Source organism: Bufo bufo, chromosome 9 (genome assembly GCF_905171765.1).
Source record: "Bufo bufo chromosome 9, aBufBuf1.1, whole genome shotgun sequence".
NCBI classification, from domain to species: Eukaryota; Metazoa; Chordata; class Amphibia; order Anura; family Bufonidae; genus Bufo; species Bufo bufo.
The window spans coordinates 171,792,433-171,813,855 of NC_053397.1; the positions used below are offsets into that span (position 1 = coordinate 171,792,433).

The following is a 21,423-nucleotide window of genomic DNA, read 5'->3' on the forward strand; positions in this document are numbered from 1 at the left end:
GGAGGTGATTGATAGATTTGGAAAAATGTCAGGTCTATGCATTAACTGGTCGAAATCAGTGCTGATGCCTCTGAAGGGAGATAGTGATCAGGTCAGCTCGTGCGTTGAAGGATTACGGGTTGTTCAGTCTTTTAAATATCTGGGCATTCAGATTTCTTGTAAGGACTCAGAATTTGAAAGACTGAATATCACCCCTTTGTTACAAAAATTTAAGCAGAAGGTGAATGCCTGGATAAAACTACCATTATCCTTGATAGGCAGGGCTAACCTTATCAAAATGATAATGATGCCTCAGCTGTTATACTTGTTGCATAACTCTCCAGTATGGCTTCCCTTAAGATTCTTTTATGTGGTCAATGCAATATTTAGAGATCTTATCTGGAAGAAAGGCATACCCCGCATTAAACTGGCGACTTTATGTAGACCCAAAACTAATGGAGGTCTGGGAGTTCCGGATCCATGGATGTATTATCTGGCGGCACAACTGCAGCATATGAGGGGATGGGAGTCAACGGATGAATTGGGCACAGCCAGCAGAATTATTCAGGCTATGGTAAGGAAAGATAACTTGAGAGCATCTCTGGAGGATGGCACGTTTCACAAAATGGGTAGTACATATGGGATACTGCGTTCCATCCATAATACGTGGTGGAAAGCTAGGGAAGTTATAGGCATACAGGGATATTCTGATCTCACTCATATCTGGCCGAATTTCATGTATAAAGAAGTAAATAAAGTTAAGGAAGTTAAAATATGGGAAGAAAAAGGGCTTAAATATATGAGACAGCTGTTTGAAAATAATATCCTTAAAGAATATACTCAGTTACAACAGGAATTTGAGTTGCACAAGTCACAATTTTACTTATTTTTGCAACTTAGACATGCACTGAGAGCCCAAGAACAGGTAGTTGTAGTAGGTCCTGCACAGAAAAACTCAGTAATAGATTTGGTAAAGTCTAGTGGAGGTACAGCAGGAGTTATCTCGTTGAATTATGCCTGTCTTATGGAAGCACAGTTTAAAAAACAGGAGTTTACGCTATATGAGAAATGGAGGAAGGATGCCCCGGATTTAACGAAGGAGCAATGGGACACTGTCCTAGAAGAATTTAATCAAGTAGCAGTAAGTGAGGCCCATAGGGTGTCGCAACTCTTGTTGATGCATCGTGTATATAAAACACCGGTCCTTTTGAAGAAAATAGGGTACAGAATGGATGATTGCTGTCCGAGATGCGATGTAGCGAATGCAGACCTAATTCACTTAATGTGGAACTGCCCCAGACTAAGGAGATACTGGAGGGGAGTGGAAGGAATAGTAAGGAATGTATTTGAAGTTAGAATTGATATGTCGATTGTGACCTGCATTTTGGGTTGTGTGAAACTGTCTGAAGTAACACCTGAGAAAAGATTGGCTATCATCCGAGTGCTGTATCAGGCGAGAAAGGTGATAGCGTTTCACTGGTTAGATAGACAACCACCTTCGGTGAGTGAACTAGAAAATAAAGTACATATGCTGACACGCCTTGAAAAATATGTATACCATAAAAGAAACTGTCTAAAAAAATTTGAGAAAATCTGGTCACTATGGATTCAACATTATAATATTCAAGTGTAAGGGAATGGGAATGAGGACGAATGAAGGTATGGAAGAGATTATCGAAAGGGACACAAGGGAGTTCTCTAAGGTTATATGGGAGATTTGAGGGAAATAGTTACCCCAAAGGGCTTTTGAAATGTATACACAGTACTTCAGGTGATGTGGTATGTATGTACATGATTAATGTATATTAGAGCTCAAAAAATAAGGATATTTATTGCGATGTAACCATGTATCGTGCTTTGTGATAATGCTCTGCTAACTCACCAGATCTTGTTATTATGGTTTTTACTTGATCTCTCTTGCCATGTAAGGGTTTGTGGGGAGGGTGAGGGGGGGGGGGGCGGGGGGAGTAAGGGGGGAGTTGTTTGGCTTGTTTTGAAAAACTTAATAAAAACTATTTGATTTAAAAAAAAATAATACCCCAGTAGTGGCCCCCAGTATTAATAAGACCCCCTTTAGTTGTCCCCAGTATTAATAAGGCCCTATTAGTGTCCTCAAGTATCAATAAGGCCCCCATTAATGGCCCCCAGTAAAATAAATGCCCCCCAGTAAAATAAATGCCCCCATTAGTGTTTCCCTAATATTATTTTTCCTCCATTAATGGCTCCCAGTATTAATAAAACCCCCATTAAAGGCCACAGTATTATTATTGTCCCCTTCCCCACTCTTCTTGCGCAAAAAAAAATATAAACTCACCTCATCTACTTCATCACGCCGCAGTGAACACTTGCTGTTCATTGCATGTGCAGGACAAGACCTGCGCTCCAGCGTGATGACGTTTCGCAGGTTCTGCTGCTTCCAGTCAATGCTGAGAAACATCCTGCACATCCAGTGAGCAACAAGTGTTCCCCGCGCCGTGATCAAATGGATGAGGTGAGTTTCATTTCTTTTTTTAACACAAGCAGAAGAGGGGGGCAAAGGCTGTACCAATGAACGCTCCACAAAGGAGCACAGGTGGCAACCCTACAAATGATAAATGAAAGAAAAAAAAATGAGGAGGTTAAACAAATCCTCTGGGTGTAGGTAGAGTCCCTTGAAGAAGATGTGAAACCTTTTGGGCGCCTGCAGTGATGGAAGGAGGAAGAAGAGGAATAGAGCTACTGGATTCCAATGGGGAAGGCAGCTAGAAATAGCGTTAGTGATTACTAAACGCTTGATAACAAAGAATTAGTGAAAACAAAAGAAAAGGAACTGGCGGTAGTGGAAGGTGGAATCATCCGCCAGGTTGATAGGCTCACTTGCTAAATTCCGAAACTAGGAATAAGCAAGTGTTGAGAGGTAGCGCCACTCCCCAATAAAGCCAATGACGGAAGTATAGAGTATATAGTGTCAAAAGATAACTGTTAATTCGTCCCTTATAGGATAATCATAAAGGATAGTCATGAATTAAAAAATACTATATATAAAAACAAGTAGGTTTTAAAATAGATAGAAGATATAAAAATTATCTCCACTCACTTCACTGGGGGACTGTCAGCAGGATAAGCTCAAGACACCTGAGACATTTGAACCCCCCTGGCCAGGATCACATGTAGAATGTTGGAGATTGAAGTCAGCGTACTCTTCACACGGCTTCAGGTCAATCTCTTTATTAGGGTAATATGTGGCTCAACGCGGTTTTTTTTATATATTTTTTTTTAAATAACCCATTCTTCAGGAGAATATACATAAAATAGGCAACCCTACAAATGGCCCACACAGAGCCGCATGCCCACAGAAAGGGCTCCGAGGGCCCCCTCTGGCACAGGTGCCATCACCACCACTGCATTAGACTGTCAGCTGGTCCAGCTGAAAAGGCCAATAATAGTATAATGTGCATGTGGGGTTTGGACACACTGAAGCAAATAAAGGAGTGGACACTTCATATTAAAATATTACAAATTTATTAAAAACCTGTTTAAAGAAATCAAGTCTGATTCATTGTGTTCTAATTTGTACATCATATACACAAGTTACACATTCCAAACATAGAAAATGTATTTAAATAAGTTGGTTTCATGGCTAGGAGTAGAATAATCATTTAAAAGGAGGACACTTATGCTACAAGACAATGCAGCTGTAGGAAGGTCGTCTCACTCCATTTCAGTGCACGCATGAAATAAATAACACAGAAACGCAACCTCTGGTTTCCGTTTGTTTTTTTCGATATCTAAATTGGAGAAGTTCAAATTAATATTTCCAAAAATGCACTGCTAAAATGAAAAAGAAGTGGCAATAAATGCTGAAACAACAGAACCTTATTAGAAAGGTATAAGCCGGACATGACTTAATGCTTTGCTTTACATAACTGTTTAGGCGTCTAACCTGTTAGACATTATAGCTACATCACTACCTAAATGCTGAAAAGAGGAAAAAAAAAAAACAACCAAGAAAAAGATGTACAATAGGTAAAATACTGTTCACACAATAATGGCTCAGTAGCAATAAAAAAAAAATCAAAAGAAAATCACTGGGTTATATAAATAAGCCTCTTCACATAGGTAGCGCAATTAACGTAGCACAGAACTCTAGTCTTGTGCAGCTTCAAGTATATACACAAGTATTTATCAATGGGTCATTTTAACAGGAGATATTGGGTTCCCGTTTCCTAGGTGGCAGCAATCCGGGCTGTTTAGAGGGATCTATCACAAGACAATTTGATTGATAGCACAAGTGTTACGTTGGCCATATACATAAAATAGTGGTCAGCCGAATGCTCACTCATCTGATAGAGATCTCTACTAATCTCCCATATACATGTGCATTCGGCTCAGCCGAGCAAGCATATATTCTCTATGGGAGAGGAGAATAAGCCAGTAAGATATCTTCGTCTTTAACAACACCTCTTGTGGTAGATTCCATTTCCTGAGAACAAAAGGATCAGACATGTTGAAATTCAACACGCCCGATCATATTCTCCCCAACATCTACAGTCATGGGAGATTCAGAAAGCCCCCCATACACATTAGAAGGTCAGCCGGTCCCAGCAAAATCGTTGGGTTTGGCCGACATTAACTCATCTAGACTGTTTTTAAAATGCTGAACTGTACAATATCCTAATGACTGCAGCCTATATTTCTTTGAATGGACAGAGCAAAGTGGCTACTACAATGCCCATAAGGATATTACAAAATCCTGCATGCTCTCTCCCCTCACAGAAAACAAGGATCTACACTCTCCTGGCCTAGAGGGCAACAGCATGAATTTGATATATCGTCAGCAGCTCTGCTGTATTACGTGATGTGTCCAAGATGTAGGGTCCTCCAGCCAATATCTTTAGACACTCTCCATTCTGGACAAAGCCCCCTTTATTAAAGGGGTTCTCTGAAACAAGGAACTTCTTTTCATATGTGCAGGCAGGGTGCAGGGATTGAAAAAAAAGACTCGCCTGTCACCGATGCTCCAGTTCCAGCACCAAGCTCCCTTCTCCACTTCTGGACCCCGATGGACTGGAGGCTTGAAGTGCAGTCTACATGCACGTCACTGCTGCCATCCAATAATTGGCATCAGGCCATGCCTACACATATTACAGCTAAGGCCACTGATGGATGAGTTGTGTTTAGACGGCATGTCATACCTTTGGTCCAGCAGTGAAGGAGAACGGAGCTTGGTGTTAGAACAGGAGCTCCTGTGACAGTCGAGTCAATTTTTTTTGTAATCCTTTGTCCCAGTCTCAAAGAACCCCTTTAACTGAGAACTCCTCAACTTATTATTTAAAAATGCATTACCAGATACTACCTTTAAGGAGTACTTTAAGGATTGCCTTTAAGGATAATACTTTAATCAAGTATTTTTGCCTAAAAACATATAGAAAGCTGAAAGATACTAACTTCAGTTTTAAATTGCATTGGTTAAACTGCTGTCCAGAGATTATAACTCCCATCTTCTTCTCCATGTGCACGTTTAGGACAGAAGTGTATGTACAAAAACTACAACTAAAATTAAGACTTTGTGCAAGGTTAACACACAAAAGAAATAAACTAAACTAAACACATCTTAAAGGTCTTTTTCAGATAAATCCATTTTTCATATATCATACAACAGCGTCCCTTTACAAAAACAAATTAACTTTCTCTAGCTCCAGAAGTCTAAATCAATAAAGAAAAATGGCTGCTTATCAAGTACCCTCGTCACTTCTTACAAATACAAGTTTTCATAACCCATGGGTGAGTTAGTGGCTGCTGTAGTAACCGCACCATAAAAGTAAGTGGGTAGCAGTGACTACATACACATCTCCTCATATTTCCAAGCCTAGGACTGAAATGGCCTGAGGACTTGTAAACAAGTGACAGTTCTATAAAAGTGCAAATCCCTTAAGGCTGGTACATATATGGGCTGTGCCGGGCACAATGTATGTCCACTATCCAAAAACAGGATACTTTATTGAGAAAAGCTTTGGTAGAAAGCCAGCTTCACTCGTTCAATGTGGTAGCACAGTTTGATGGCCATGGCAGGCTTGAGATCCATACAGTCTTGAACAGCAGGGAGATTGAGCAATAAAAGTGCCCTTCCATCTATTTCCTGGATAAAAGCAGAAGGAAAAAATATATAAAAACCATTAACACAGCGAACAGTGTCTTTGTAAGAATTTGAGCTCTTAAAATGGATCAACAACCTAAAATGCATCTGTCAGCAAATTTATAACTATGAAACTGGCTGACCCGTTACAAATGCACTTGATAGCTGAAGGCATCTGTCTTGGTCCCATGTCTATATGTGCCGACATTGCTGAGAAAAATTTAGTTTTAATATATGCAAATGTGTCTCCAGGAGCAATGGGGGCTCTGCCGTTACACCTAGAGGCTCCATTTTCTTTACAACTGCCGCACCCTCTCCACTGATTGACAGGGCCAGATGTTTTCACTGCCTGGTCCTGTCAAAGTGCAGAGGGTGCAGCAGTTGCAGAGAGAGCAGAGGTTCTAGGTGTAACAGCAATGCCCCCATTGCTCCTGGAGGCTCATTTGCATACATTAAAACTTCATTTTTCTCAGCAGTGAAGGTACATATGAACATGGGACCAACACAGATGCCTTCCGCTGCCAAGTTCAGCCAGTTTTATGGGTACAAATCTGCTGACAGATGCCGTTTAACTAGGGTAGACTTCATATTTTCATGCCTACTAATGTTAGTACCCATCACCTAATCATAGTGACTACTGCCGAGTGATGAATAGGATTTATATGCATTGCTGCCTCCACATATAACTGTTTTAAGCCCTTAAAGGGATTATCCAAAATGTGCCACAATCCAGTGCAGCCATCACTTCCGGGATCAGGTGCTGTATATTGGGCACATGATCCCTGCCTGGGATTACAACCTGCAGCGCAACTGTGAGTCTAAATCACTCACGAAAGCACTTGCATGAGATTAAGACTCACGCATGTGCAGCGGGCTTCAACCCCAGGCTGGGAACATATGCCCAATGTATGGCATGTGATCCTGAAAGTGGTGGCCGCACGGGATTGCGGCGCATCTTGGATAACCCCTTAAAAGGATGCAGGCAGTTTTAGTCTTCCGGTTGAAGCCCCAATTTTAAAACTTGACATTTGCATCATAGTGATGGATAGAAGATTTTGACTGGTGTGTTTCCAAGTGCGGAGATCGCCATTGATATAGAAGGGCTCGCATAGACCACTGTGCCTCCATGCAACTAGAGACAGACATTCTCATAGAGTTTATACAGAGTCTGTTTTCAGCTCTCTGTGTGAATCTCACACTTCAAACCCCACCAATCAAAACCTTTAATATGGGACTGTGGAACAAACTGCAGTTTTCATTCGTACCATTTTGGAGGGCTTTTAGATCTCCATTTTTGGGAGCCAGGGTGGCCAAATAACAGCAATTCTGTCAGTATTTTTATTAATGCAATGTAAATAACATGACAGAACTGTGATATAACTGTGGGTGATACGATTATTATGATACAAATTTTACATATTTTTTAAAGGTTTCATTACTTTTATACCATAAAATCACTTAAAAAATAAATTACTTTTACTTTGTGTCAAAATATTCTTGAAGTCATTACTTTTATTATATTTCTGTTTGTGAAGCTACATGAGGGCTTCTTATTTGCTGGACAAGCTGTCGTTTATATTGGTACAATTTTGGGGTACATATGACATTTTGATCACTTTTTTTATTCCATTTTTTGGGAAGTGAGATGGCCAAATACTAGCAAGTTTCTTTTTTTTTTTTTTTTTTTTTCCCTATGGGATTCACTGTGTGCTAGAAATCAGGTTAAATTTATTCAGTAGTTTGTATGTTTTACTACTTATGCATCATAAAAAAAATGTCATTAACATCCATATTTTTGGTCTCTTCCTATTCTAAGACCCATAACATTTTTTTTTTTTTTTTTTTCACTTTAAAAAAAAAAAAAATTGTCAGCCTATTAGACCTTACCTAAGGCAGAGTCTAAATTTACTTCTGTTGAGGCAATTATTAGTTCTTTGGTTGCTATAGCATCCATCAACATCCTATGATCACATTGCAGGAGGGGGGGTGGTTACAGAGAGAGCCCTCCTCCCTCTGCCAACAACATAGACACCGTGGATGCTTTTCATCTCAGCATCTAAGGGGTTAAATGGCTGGGATCGGAGCTAGCTCCAATCTTGGCCAGAGCAACAGGAGTTTTAATAGATTAAATATAACTTGTATTTTATTAATTTAAATCTCTGCTCATTCTGGGCTTCGCACTCAAGAGGGATGCTCCAACTCAGTCATGGATAGCTATAATTTTAACACCTAAACTCAGAATGAGCAGGGATTTAAATTAATAGAAAAATTTATCTGAACTGAATATGAATGTTTTATTATCAAACCATATATCAATATCTCAATCTATTCAGCAAATCCAGCTTCTCTCTAACATGCTGCTGCAGACTGCACAGCATTTTCAGTGTAGCAGGATCCCTTTTAAAGCAAGTTTTATGCAAAGGAGTTTGTCCCATTGGTTCCCCTAGTCAGGAGAGTCACTCTCTGTTTGGCCAATTACACATGAGTGTATTCAATGTGAGAAATACGCTCCGTGTGTCAGAAGTATTTCCCGGCTTGAGAGCTGCTCCCAGGGGGCGTAGCTATATAGTGGAAGCGACTGCTATAGGGCCCAAACTCAAAAGGGTCCCGCCCAGGAGGAGGACTGAAGGATGTTATTGTCAGGGCCCCCTCAACAGTATTATACAATGACATTATATATAGTGACACTATATACAGTGACATGACATATAGTATATACATGTAGAAAACGGACGGAGCGGCTGCTTGGTCTGGTGTGAGACCAAGATCTTGACTAGCCGCAGGAGTGAGGGTTGCACAGGAGAAGAGAGGGTTGCTTTGGGGGGAGGGGGTTTCAAAACTTTAGTGTGGGGCCCAGTCAGTTCTAGTTACACCACTGGCTGCTCCTTTGACATGGACCCACGGCATTATAATGCTATGTATTCCTGCCTGACCTCAACTGTAATGACCTGTACTGACATATTGCCATCACTACAAATCAGAGTTGAGATCGGGCAGAAACACACAGCACTGTAAATTACTAGAATGCTGTGGGTCCATGTCATAGGAGCAGCACTCAGGACAGGAAATACCTGTGACACACGGAGCACATTTCTCGCACTGTATCACTTGTGTGAAATTGGCCTTTGTATGAAATGCATACATGAATATGCCAATGTTAAAAAACCTGGTTCCTCTCTCAGCCACAGACAGATGGTATGCCAATTGTTTGTCTATTAAAAGCCACATTTTGTATGTTAAACAGTGTGTATACTGTCATTCTTATAAAATAGAAAAACATTGCTTCTTTATAAGTTATAACACTCTTCTAATTGATTGTGGTTAGATTTTACCTGTTCTTGAAAGAGTCGTGCAAGATGATTACAATCTGTGGACTTGATGTATTCGACAACATCATTCACAGTCCAGTCCAGTGGGCTTCCATTTAGTGTCAAGGGCTCCTTCAACTCAATACGGATATCCTGCAAAGTAACAGTTTGTTAACTCCTAAATGGGCAATTAAAAAACAAACAAAAACAAAACAAAACACATTTCCCGATGTCCAGGTCTCTCACTATTTGTGAATAGGAAGAGACCTTTTAATTTAGCTGAGCAGGATAAAGCCAGAGGGGAGCCAACCTTTCTCCCTGTCCTCTGCTCGTTTTAGAGTAAAACCTAGTTTTTTGTAATTGCGGAGTCCGACAGTAAGCTCTGGGAAAGTTCCCTTTAACGACTGTTTAGAAGCAGCCATTCCTCTATAAAAAAACACAAAGGTGACATCTCTTGAAGAACATAAGGATGAGGCAGTTGAATTTCAAATACCCAGGTATACTCTGCCCTAACATCTGCCATCAGGGGACAGAAGGCCTTCATACACTTTAGATGGCCATCCAGTCCCACCAAAAATTCAGAATTCAGCCAACATTTATTTAATACTAACAGAAGGATCCAGCTTCGCACAGGTATATTTCATCTATTTGATTTAATGTTTTTGTGTGTCGTTAAAAGATAGACAGTATCCCCCATAACATTGGCCTCTACAGCACTTCGCCCCCTTAACACTGACCCCGCACAGTGCCCCGCCTTCTTAAAATGGGATCTTCACAGCAGCCCATCCCCTTAACTTTTACCTTTACAGCAGACCGCCCCTTTAACAGTGAGTTTCACAGCACCCCACTCCCTTGACAGTGACCTCTTCAGGGGTCTGCCCCCTTAACAGTAGCCTATACAGCACCTCACCCCTAAACACTGACCTCCATAGGGGACCGTCCCCTTATCTGTGACCTCCACAGCGGCCTGCCCCCTCAACAGTAACATCCACAATCAACGCCCCTTTAACAGTGACCTCCACAGTGCCCGCCCCTTTAACACTGAGCTTCACAGCAGCTGCCCCTTTAATAGTGGCCCCTGCCCCCTTAACAGTGACCTCCACAGCGCTCTGCCCCTTTAGGGCTAGGGCTACACGACGACATGTGTCGCGTGACATTTTGTCGCACCAATGGCTCGCATTTTTTTTTATAATGATAGTCTATGGTGTCGCACTGCGACATGTGACATGCTGCGACACAATAGTCGCAAAAAATCCATCCAAGAGGGATTTTTCTGTGACTGTCGCATCACAGTTGCAGTATGTCGCAGTGCAACACCATAGACTATCATTATAAAAATTGTCGTGCGACATCAATATCAATGTCGCAGTGTAGTTGTGCCCTATGTGTCGTGAGACTTATTGTCGTCGTGTAGCCCTAGCCTAAAGCTGACCTACAGCAGTGAAGAAAAATGGCTGGATTGTTATGGAAACCTGGAGTTAAACTGTGTGTATGTGGAGACTAAGGGCCTGCGAGCGTCTATTGGCTGATAAGGGTCATATGACCAGGGCCGGGCCGACACAGAGGCTGGGGAGGCTCCAGCCTCAGGGCGCAGCCTGGGGTGGGCGGAAAAACAAACCTTTTTTTTTTATCACTTACTTGCTGCCGGGCGCCCTCCCCTCCCCTCCTCTCCCCTCCCCTGCCCGGCCCCCGGCAGCGTGCCCTGTCTATCCCTGCAGAGCTAAACATATGGGGATCCCTCAGCTCCGCGCCCCCCCTCCCAGTATACCAGACATAGGGGCTCTGCGCCCTGCAGCTCAGTGTAGATGCGAGATCCTTCTAAGCTACAGGACCTTTGATGATGTCATGACCATGTGACCGGTCATGTGGGTGGGAGGAGCCAGGCTGTGGACTGGTAGCGCCTTTATGATCCTCATCTGCTTCTGACTTTGGCTTGAACTGTTGAACATATGAGGTTAGCACCCTAGCACTTACAATTCCGGGTACTTAGGGGTTAATGCAGGGATGATGTGTATGGCCTCATTCACACATTGCAGATTTAGTCAAATCTGCAAACAAGATGTACAGCGAGGCTGTAGCATAGCTGTGTGTGTCTGCCTACCCAGAGCAGCTGTGTGTGGGGTGCATGTAGCAGAGCTGAGAGTGCTTCATGTGTATAATGCAGCAAAGATAGGTGTATAGTGTGAATCCAGAACAGTAGTGTGTGTGGTGTATGTAGCAGAGCTGTGTGTGGGGTGCATGTAGCAGAGCTTGGGGGGTGCTTCATGTGTATAATGCAGCAAAGATAGGTGTATAGTTTGAATCCAGAACAGTAGTGTGTGTGGTGTATGTAGCAGAGCTGTGTGTGTCTGCCTACCCAGAGCAGCTGTGTGTGGGGTGCATGTAGCAGAGCTGAGGGTGCTTCATGTGTATAATGCAGCAAAGATAGGTGTATAGTGTAAATCCAGAACAGTAGTGTGTGTGGTGTATGTAGCAGAGCTGTATGAGACAGAGGAATGTATAATGTGCACAGCGGAGCTGTGTATGTAAAATGTGCAACACAGTGATATATAATGTGCCACCCAGAGCTGTGTGTGTGCGCATGTAGCAGAGTTGTGTATGTGAAATGTGCAAAAACCCTGATGCTCTCAAAAAGAGCAAGCAATATAAAACATTGTAGTTTGATACCTTTTACCCCTTAAAGACCGGCCCCATTTTCATTTGTACATTAGCCATAACCTTTTTATTTTTCCATTCACAGTTATATGAGGGCTTATTTTGTGTGGGACAAGATGCATTTTTTAAATGCCGCCAATTAGTTTACCATGTCTTGTATCAGAAAGCAGGAAAAAAATATATTTGTGGGTTAAAAAAACAAAACAAAAAAAAAACACACACAATTCCGCCAAGATTTTTGAGGTTTTCACATCACAGCGTTCACTAAAAATGCCGTCTTTATTCTGCGGCTCAATACGATACTAAACTTGTATGGTTTTTATTTTGTTTAATTACTTTAAAAAAATTACTTTTCTATATTTCGGTCTATGTGAGCGCTTGTTTTTGTTTAACGATCAGTAGTTTTCTGGGGGAAGGGGGGGGGGGGCCCATACAAAAATTTGCTGTGGGGACCAGTCACTTCTAGTTATGCCCCTGAGCAGGAGGCTGCTGATTGGCCAGTATCAGCTAGCTGCCCTGCCATTGGTCAATCCTTTCACACCCCCTTCTCTCTGGAGCTGAACACAGCAGGAGGGTGTGAACTTTGAAGACAGGAAGCCTGCGTTCTCACAGTGGATCATGTGACCAGTGACATCACAGACCTCCTTCTAACAAATCCATTCTAGCATCTAGCCAGCATGTATGGCAGGACTCTGCTGAGCAAAGACCATGTGCCCAGGTGAGGTGACCACAGAAGTGCCCTGGCATCTGTCTGCTGCTGGAAGCTCAATGTGGAGCTTTATGAATGTAAAAACTAATAGCCAAGAGGCTAAAGAAACCCTGCTTGTCGGCTTCTGACCCTAATCTTAACACATAATGTTAATTTGATTCCAATCTACTCTAACACCTAAGGCTACTTTCACACGAGCGTTCGGAGCGGATCCGTCTGATGTTTCATCAGACGGATCCGCTCCGATAATGCAGACGTTTGCATCCGTTCAGAACGGATCCGTCTGCATTATTACTTAGAAAATTTTCGAAGTCAGAAAGTAGCCTGAGCGGATCCGTTCAGACTTTACATTGAAAGTCAATGGGGAACGGATCCGCTTGAAGATTGAGCCATATAGTGTCCTCTTCAAGCGGATCCGTCCCCATTGACTTCCATTATAAGTCTGGACGGATCCGCTCGCCTCCGCACGGCCAGGCGGACACCCGAACGCTGCAAGCAGCGTTCAGGAGTCCGCTCACTGAGCGGAGCGGAGGCTGAGCGCTGGCAGGCGGATGCATTCTCAGTGGATCCGCCTCCACTGAGAATGCATTGGGGCCGGACGGATGTGTTCGGGGCCGCTCATGAGCCCCTTCAAACGGAGCTGACAAGCGGACACCTGAACGCTCGTGTGAAAGTAGCCTAAAGGGATTTTTTTTAAAGCCTGCTGTTTCTCTAGATGACCTTATGCTGATAGTAGTGTTAATAGAGTCTCAAAGGTCTGTAAAAATAGGGTAACTGCTTTTATAGACCCTTGAGACTATTACCACTGCTATCAACATAATGTCACCTAGAGAAAGAGCAAGTTTTTTAAATTATCTTTTTCCTTTAGGTGTTAAAACCTAACTTATTTGATTGCTTGAACACCTAAAGGAAATCAAATAAAAAACCTGCTGTTTCTCAAGATGACCTTATGTCGATAGCAGTGGTAATAGAGTCTGAAAGGTCTATAGAAGCAGTTACCCTATGTTTACAGACCTTTGAGGCTCTATTAACACTACTATCAACATAAGGTCATCTAGGGACACAGCAGGTTTTTAAAAAGATTTTTCCTTTAGGTGTTACAGCAATGAAATGAAAGTTATGTTTTAACACCTAAAGGAAAAACATAATTAAAAAAAGATGCTGTTTCTCTAAATGACCTGATGTTGATAGTAGTGTTAATAGAGTCTCAAAGGTTTGTAAAAAGATCATCTGGAGAAACATCAGGTTTTAAAAAAAAAATAAAAATTTCTTTAGGTGTTAGAGCAATCAAATGGAGGGGGAGAAATGTGACATGGGTGAGGATGGGGTTACATGATGGGCCGGAGACAATGTCTGTAGTCTGTCTGTGCCATGGACGGGGAGAAATATGACATGGAGGGCTGATGGCTGACATGGGGGTCTGATCTGAGGCATTGGGGCTGTGCCTGCGAGCTGAGGTCTAATTAACATTGCGGGTCTGATGGCTGGTCTGACCTGAGGTGGAATGAAAAATATTGTTTCCTATTATCCTCCTTTAAAACCTAGGTGCGTCTTATGGGACGAACCTACATTTTGGCGCATCCCCCTTCCCCCAGGTGAGCTGAAGGGGGAGGGGGGGGTCTGGGGCACCAAAATGTAGGTTCGCTTGTGTTGGTAAAAAACCTTGCACCGGCTCTGGGCGCAGGCAAGCGGGGGGGGGGGCGCACTTGGGCAGCTCAGCCTCTGTTGGTGGTGGACCTTGTCCCAGCCCTGCATATGACCGTGTGTATGGCAGTTGGGATATGAAGAGAAAGATTTGCAGGCTTGTATTGGCTAATGCAGGTAATTTTTTGGGAATACATGCATCTCAGGAATGGTACGTCCTAGAGACTGGACACCTGATGTACCTGTGTGCCAAATTTGGTGAAGATTGGTGCAGTTGTTTGGTCTCTCATAAAGAACAGACAAACTATATATATATTTATATATATATATATATATATATATATATATATATTATATATATATATATATATATATATATATATATATATATAGAGTCCAGAAAAATGAACGGCACTCCAATAGGTTATAAAAAAATAACTCCTTTAATCACCCGTGCGGTGGAACGTTTCGGCTCAATGCTAGAGCCTTTTTCAAGCAAAGAACATATACATATGGTGGGTATATATAGGTGAAACAGCACACATCAGCATCATGTGACCCAATCAAAACAGTGGGTGTTGACAAAATTAGCATACAAAACAATGAGAAAAAAATACATCAAAATATACAATGAACATTGCACACAAAAAATTACAAATGACAAACATTTTACTGAGGCAGGACATAGGGAGAATGATTTGAAATGTTGGATCTTGGACCACATACCTCTACCTAGACGCGGTGGCAATAGACTTAAGTTGTTGAAACATAGGGAGTTACTGTGGATACACAGGTTGGGCAGCCTTAAGCCCAATGGATTGAATGTGGAATACAATTTTGGGGATATCATGTAGAGGGTGGTTTGCCTTTTCTGACCTGTGACTTGGTGTGTTCTCAAGTGTGTAGACTTGGAGAACTGCAATACTGTTTGTAATGTTTTTAATATACTTATATATTTTTCTTTTTCTCTGTTTAAGATCACTTGCACAACACAAATGAAACAGGGATGGAAATGAAAGTCGAACCGCTGCTTCACATCCATTGGGAATCCGGCACACTTATTGTAGTGTTTTATTTAGTACATGCTGCCCTGAGTGAGGAGTGCCAAAGGGTACAAGCCATACTAGCCCTATTTGTTTAGTCTATATTGTTTTAGGCGTCTTGATTGACTTGCCCTTTACATACATTGGTTCACCGGCCTGAGGAGATCCCTCTTGAGTTGAATGGTGCCTGCATTACTTTCATGGTAAACCCCCCCAGATAGCCACGTGATATGTGGTGGTCTTCGGAACGTTGCCTGGAAGGGTGGGGCTGCAGCCCTGTGAAGGGGACTGCCCCTACCGCTCTGCGGCACTATGCTCGATTATAAGGCTGTATTCCGATATGAACAGCACTGATATGCGAAGGTCGGGCAGTTGACCAGCAACCAAGATGGCCGTGTGTGCTTGTATCGCACTGGGCATGCGCACAGTATTCTGTAGAATAGGCAGATGAGCGGAACGGCAGGAGAATGCGCATGCGCAAATATTTGTCTCTGACGCAGGACGCTCTCAGCTGCCTACCTGATTGGCACTCCCCGAAGCAGGCGCAGTAGATTGTATACAACGCTGGGATGGCGTTTGGATCGTGTGCCTCATCCCTTGGATATGTTAGCATTTTCGGTCTTTTTGGCTCCTCCCCTTATATTTCACTTTGGTTTTCACATCTGTCATGGTCAACACTGGAGATGGTGTTTATTATCATGGATCACACATGGACATTAGATTATAATTTATATCACAATGATTGATTGACCATGTCTTCACCTATGTAATTTTTAGTTTGCAATGTACATTGTATAGTTTAAAGTATTTTTTCTCATTGTTTTGTATGCTAATTTTGTCAACACCCACTGTTTTGATTGGGTCACATGATGATGATGTGTGCTGTTTCACCTATATATACCCACCATATGTACAGGGAGTGCAGAATTATTAGGCAAGTTGTATTTTTGAGGATTCATTTTATTATTGAACAACAACCATGTTCTCAATGAACCCAAAAAACTCATTAATATCAAAGCTGAATATTTTTGGAAGTAGTTTTTAGTTTGTTTTTAGTTTTAGCTATTTTAGGGGGATATCTGTGTGTGCAGGTGACTATTACTGTGCATAATTATTAGGCAACTTAACAAAAAACAAATATATACCCATTTCAATTATTTATTTTTACCAGTAATACCAATATAACATCTCAACATTCACAAATATACATTTCTGACATTCAAAAACAAATCAGTGACCAATATAGCCACCTTTCTTTGCAAGGACACTCAAAAGCCTGCCATCCATGGATTCGGTCAGTGTTTTGATCTGTTCACCATCAACATTGCGTGCAGCAGCAACCACAGCCTCCCAGACACTGTTCAGAGAGGTGTACTGTTTTCCCTCCTTGTAAATCTCACATTTGATGATGGACCACAGGTTCTCAATGGGGTTCAGATCAGGTGAACAAGGAGGCCATGTCATTAGATTTTCTTCTTTTATACCCTTTCTTGCCAGCCACGCTGTGGAGTACTTGGACGCGTGTGATGGAGCATTGTCCTGCATGAAAATCATGTTTTTCTTGAAGGATGCAGACTTCTTCCTGTACCACTGCTTGAAGAAGGTGTCCTTCAGAAACTGGCAGTAGGACTGGGAGTTGAGCTTGACTCCATCCTCAACCCGAAAAGGCCCCACAAGCCCATCAAACCAGTACTCCACCTCCACCTTGCTGGTGTCTGAGTCGGACTGGAGCTCTCTGCCCTTTACCAATCCAGCCACGGGCCCATCCATCTGGCCCATCAAGACTCACTCTCATTTCATCAGTCCATAAAACCTTAGAAAAATCAGTCTTGAGATATTTCTTGGCCCAGTTTTGACGTTTCAGCTTGTGTGTCTTGTTCAGTGGTGGTCGTCTTTCAGCCTTTCTTACCTTGGCCATGTCTCTGAGTATTGCACACCTTGTGCTTTTGGGCACTCCAGTGATGTTGCAGCTCTGAAATATGGCCAAACTGGTGGCAAGTGGTATCTTGGCAGCTGCACGCTTGACTTTTCTCAGTTCATGGGCAGTTATTTTGCGCCTTGGTTTTTCCACACGCTTCTTGCGACCCTGTTGACTATTTTGAATGAAACGCTTGATTGTTCGATGATCACGCTTCAGAAGCTTTGCAATTTTAAGAGTGCTGCATCCCTCTGCAAGATATCTCACTATTTTGGACTTTTCTGAGCCTGTCAAGTCCTTCTTTTGACCCATTTTGACAAAGGAAAGGAAGTTGCCTAATAATTATGCACACCTAATATAGGGTGTTGATGTCATTAGACCACACCCCTTCTCATTACAGAGATGCACATCACCTAATATGCTTAATTGGTAGTAGGCTTTCGAGCCTATACGGCTTGGAGTAAGACAACATGCATAAAGAGGATGATGTGGTCAAAATACTCATTTGCCTAATAATTCTGTACAGGGTGTATATGTTCTTTGCTTGAAAAAGGCTCTAGCATTGAGCCGAAACATTCCACCGCACGGGTGATTAAAGGAGTTATTTTTTTATAACCTATTGGAGTGCCATTCATTTTTCTGGACTTTTTCGTTGATATATATATATATATATATATATACACACATACATACACACACATACACACACTGAACAAAAATATAAACGCAACACTTTCAGTTTTGCTCCCATTTTGCACGAGCTGAACTCAAAGATCTGAAACATTTTCTACATACACAAAAGACCCATTACTTTCAAATATTGTTCACAATATTGTTAGTGAGCACTTCTCCTTTGCCGAGATAATCCATCCCACCTCACAGGTGTGGCATATTAAGGTGCTGATAAGACAGCATGAATATTGCACAGGTGTGCATTAGACTGCCGATAATAAAAGGCCACTCTGAAATGTGCAGTTTGATCACACAGCACAATGCCACAGATGTCTCAACATTTGAGGGAGCGTGCAATTGGCATGCTGACTGCAGAAATGTCTACCAGAGCTGTTGCCCATGCAATGAATGCTAATTTCTCTACCATAAGCCGTCTCCAAAGGCGTTTCAGAGAATTTGGCAGTACATCCAACCGGCCTCACAACCGCAGACCATGTGTAACCACACCAGCCCAGGACCTCCACATCCAGCATGTTCACCTCCATGATCATCTGAGACCAGCCACCCGGAAAGCTGCAGCAACAATCGGTTTGCATAACCAAAGAATTTCTGCACAAACTGTCATAAACCGTCTCAGGGAAGCTCATCTGCATGCTCGTCGTCCTTATCGGGGCCTGGACCTGACTGGATGAGTCCCGGTTTTTAACTGTTCAGGGCAGAAGGCAAACAGCATGTGTGGCGTTGTGTGGGTGAGCGGTTTGCTGACGTCAACGTTGTGGATCGATTAACTCCATGGTGGCGGTGGGGTTATGGTATGGGCAGGCGTATGTTATGGGCAACAAACACAGGTGGATTTTATTAATGGCATTTTAAATGCACAGAGATAAGATGACGAGATCCTGAGGCCCATTGTTTTGCCATTCATCTACGACCATCACCTCATGTTGCAGCATGATAATGCACGGCCCCATATTGCAAGGATCTGTACACAATTCCTGGAAATTGAAAACATCCCAGTTCTTGTATGGCCAGCATACTCACCGGACATGTCACCCATTGAGCATGTTTGGGATGCTTTGGATCGGCGTATAGGACAGCGTGTTCCAGTTCCTGCCAATATTCTGCAACTTCACACAGCTATTGAAGAGGAGTGGACCAAGATTCCACAGGCCACAATCAACAACCTGATCAACTCTAGGCGACGGAGATGTGTTGCACTGTGTGAGGCAAATGGTGGCCACACCAGATACTGAATGGTTTTTTGACCATCCCCCCAGTAAGGCAAAACTCTGCACATATTTTAGAGTGTGCTTTTATTGTGGGCAGTCTAAGGCACACCTGTGCAATATTCATGCTGTCTAATCAGCACCTTGATATGCCAAACCTGTGAGGTGGGATGGATTATCTCAGCAAAGGAGAAGTGCTCACTAACACAGATTTAGACAGATTTGTGAACAATTTTTGAGAGTAATAGGTCTTTTGTGTATGTAAAAAATGTTGATCTTTGAGTTCAGCTTATGCAAAATGGGAGCAAAACCGAAAGTGTTGAGTTTATATTTTTGTTCAGTGTATATGTAAAAATAAGACTAGCAGCAGGACCCAGCTTCGCACGGGTATATTTAATCTATTTCATTTAACGTTTCTGTGTGTCGTTAAAAGATATCGACAGTATCCCGCATAACAGTGACCTCTACAGCACCCGCCCCTTTAACAGTGAACGTCACAGTTCCCCACTCCTTAACACTGACCCCCCCACAGTGCCCCGCCACTTTAAAATGGGACCTCCACAGCAACCCATCCCCTTAACTTTGACCTTCACAGCAGCCCACCCCTTTAACAGTGAGTTTTGCAGCACCCTATTCCCTTGACAGTGACCTCCTCAGAGGCCCGCCCCCTTAACAGAGACCTCCACAGTACCCCACTGCTGTCACGGCCTCTATTGTGTGTGCCGTGACACGGTTGCCGTGCATGCTTGCTGCCGGTGGCAACGTGTTTTAGCATGTGTGGTCACTTCCCCTTTTAGTCTGGTGTTCCTTCCCATTTTGGTGTGTACGGGGTTAAGGTGTGTGCAAGGTGAAGCTGGGTGTGGCCTCATGGCTCTTCTTATGTTGGAGTTGTAAGCGTGCGGTCAGTTGTTTGTCTGCCTTTGTAGGAGAAGGAGCTTTGCTCCTCTCTGGATGTTTCACCTGTCCGTGAGGGCCTCCTTGTGGAACATACTGTCATGGTGGGGACAATGTACAATGTAAAGCAGACGGACAAGCAACTAGGCCAGAGGCTGGGATAAGGGAAGGTAAAGACATAGGGAACATCGGGGAGACATCAAGGTGACATTGATGTCTAGCTAGGAGGCCCTCCCACTGGACAGATGGTATATCCAGGATAGGAGCAGCACTCCAGCTTACACAAAGGCTGGACGGCAACTGACCTCAAGCTCACAACACAACATATAAAGAGCCAAGATGAGCCAAAATGCCACACCCAAGACACACCTAAATCCACACCAGCCAGATAATTAACCCCTCCGGCACCAGACAGAGAAGGACCCAGGGGAAAGGAGGAGCCACCTACATGCTGCAACCAATACACGTTGCTGCAGGCAACAGCATGCACGGCAACCGTGTCACGACGCACACAACAGAGGCTGTGACAGCTGCCTTAACAGTGACCTCCACAGCACACAGCAATTGCCCCTTTAATAGTCGCCCCTGCCCCCTCAACAGTGACCTCCCCAGTGCCCGCCCCTTACACAGTGACCTCCACAGTGCCTGCCACCTTCAGTGACCTCCACAGTGCCCGCCCCCTTAACAGTGACCTCCACAGTGCCCGCCTCTTTCACAGTGACCTCCACAGCGCCTGCCCATTTAACAGTGACCCCCACAGTATGCGCCCCTTTAACAGTGACCTCAACAGTGCCCGCCCCTTTCACAGTGACCTCCACAGTGCCTGCCCTTTTAACAGTGACCTCCACAGCGCCTGCCCATTTAACAGTGACCGCCACAGTACGCGCCCCTTTATTAGTGACCTCAACAGTCAGATACCTCAACATATGAGATACACATCAACTTTATCATTCTGCTACCTTTATCTTATAGCTATAGACTGAGGCTTTTTATCAACTACTAACAGGGTTGGACTGGCCCACCAGAGTACCACAGCATCCTCTGATGGACCCAAATTTGATACATTAATGGGTCTCTTATAAAACAGGACCCCTGAGGTCTATCAGATCATTTGGAGCTGACCTTTGAACCGAAAAGCACCTATTAAACCATATAAATGATAAGATCTAAATATATAAAATTATAGCAAAAGTGACTTAAAGGGAACCTGTCACCTGGATTTTGGGTATAGAGCTGAGGACATGGGTTGCTAAATGGCCG

The 21,423-nt window shown here is 43.1% G+C and overlaps 1 protein-coding gene across 1 annotated transcript in view; it reads right to left on the reverse strand.

Annotated features, from left to right (window-relative positions):
• Positions 1 to 5,737: 5,737 nt before the first annotated feature.
• Positions 5,738 to 21,423, reverse strand: part of SFMBT1 (Scm like with four mbt domains 1) — a 134,952-nt gene continuing 119,266 nt past the window's right edge. The window contains exons 20-21 of the mRNA XM_040407409.1: positions 9,427 to 9,555; positions 5,738 to 6,097 (exon numbers count right to left, since the gene is read on the reverse strand). Of these exons, the coding sequence (XP_040263343.1) occupies positions 5,957 to 6,097; positions 9,427 to 9,555 (270 nt within the window). The 3' untranslated portion in view covers positions 5,738 to 5,956. The remainder of the gene's footprint in view (positions 6,098 to 9,426; positions 9,556 to 21,423) is intronic.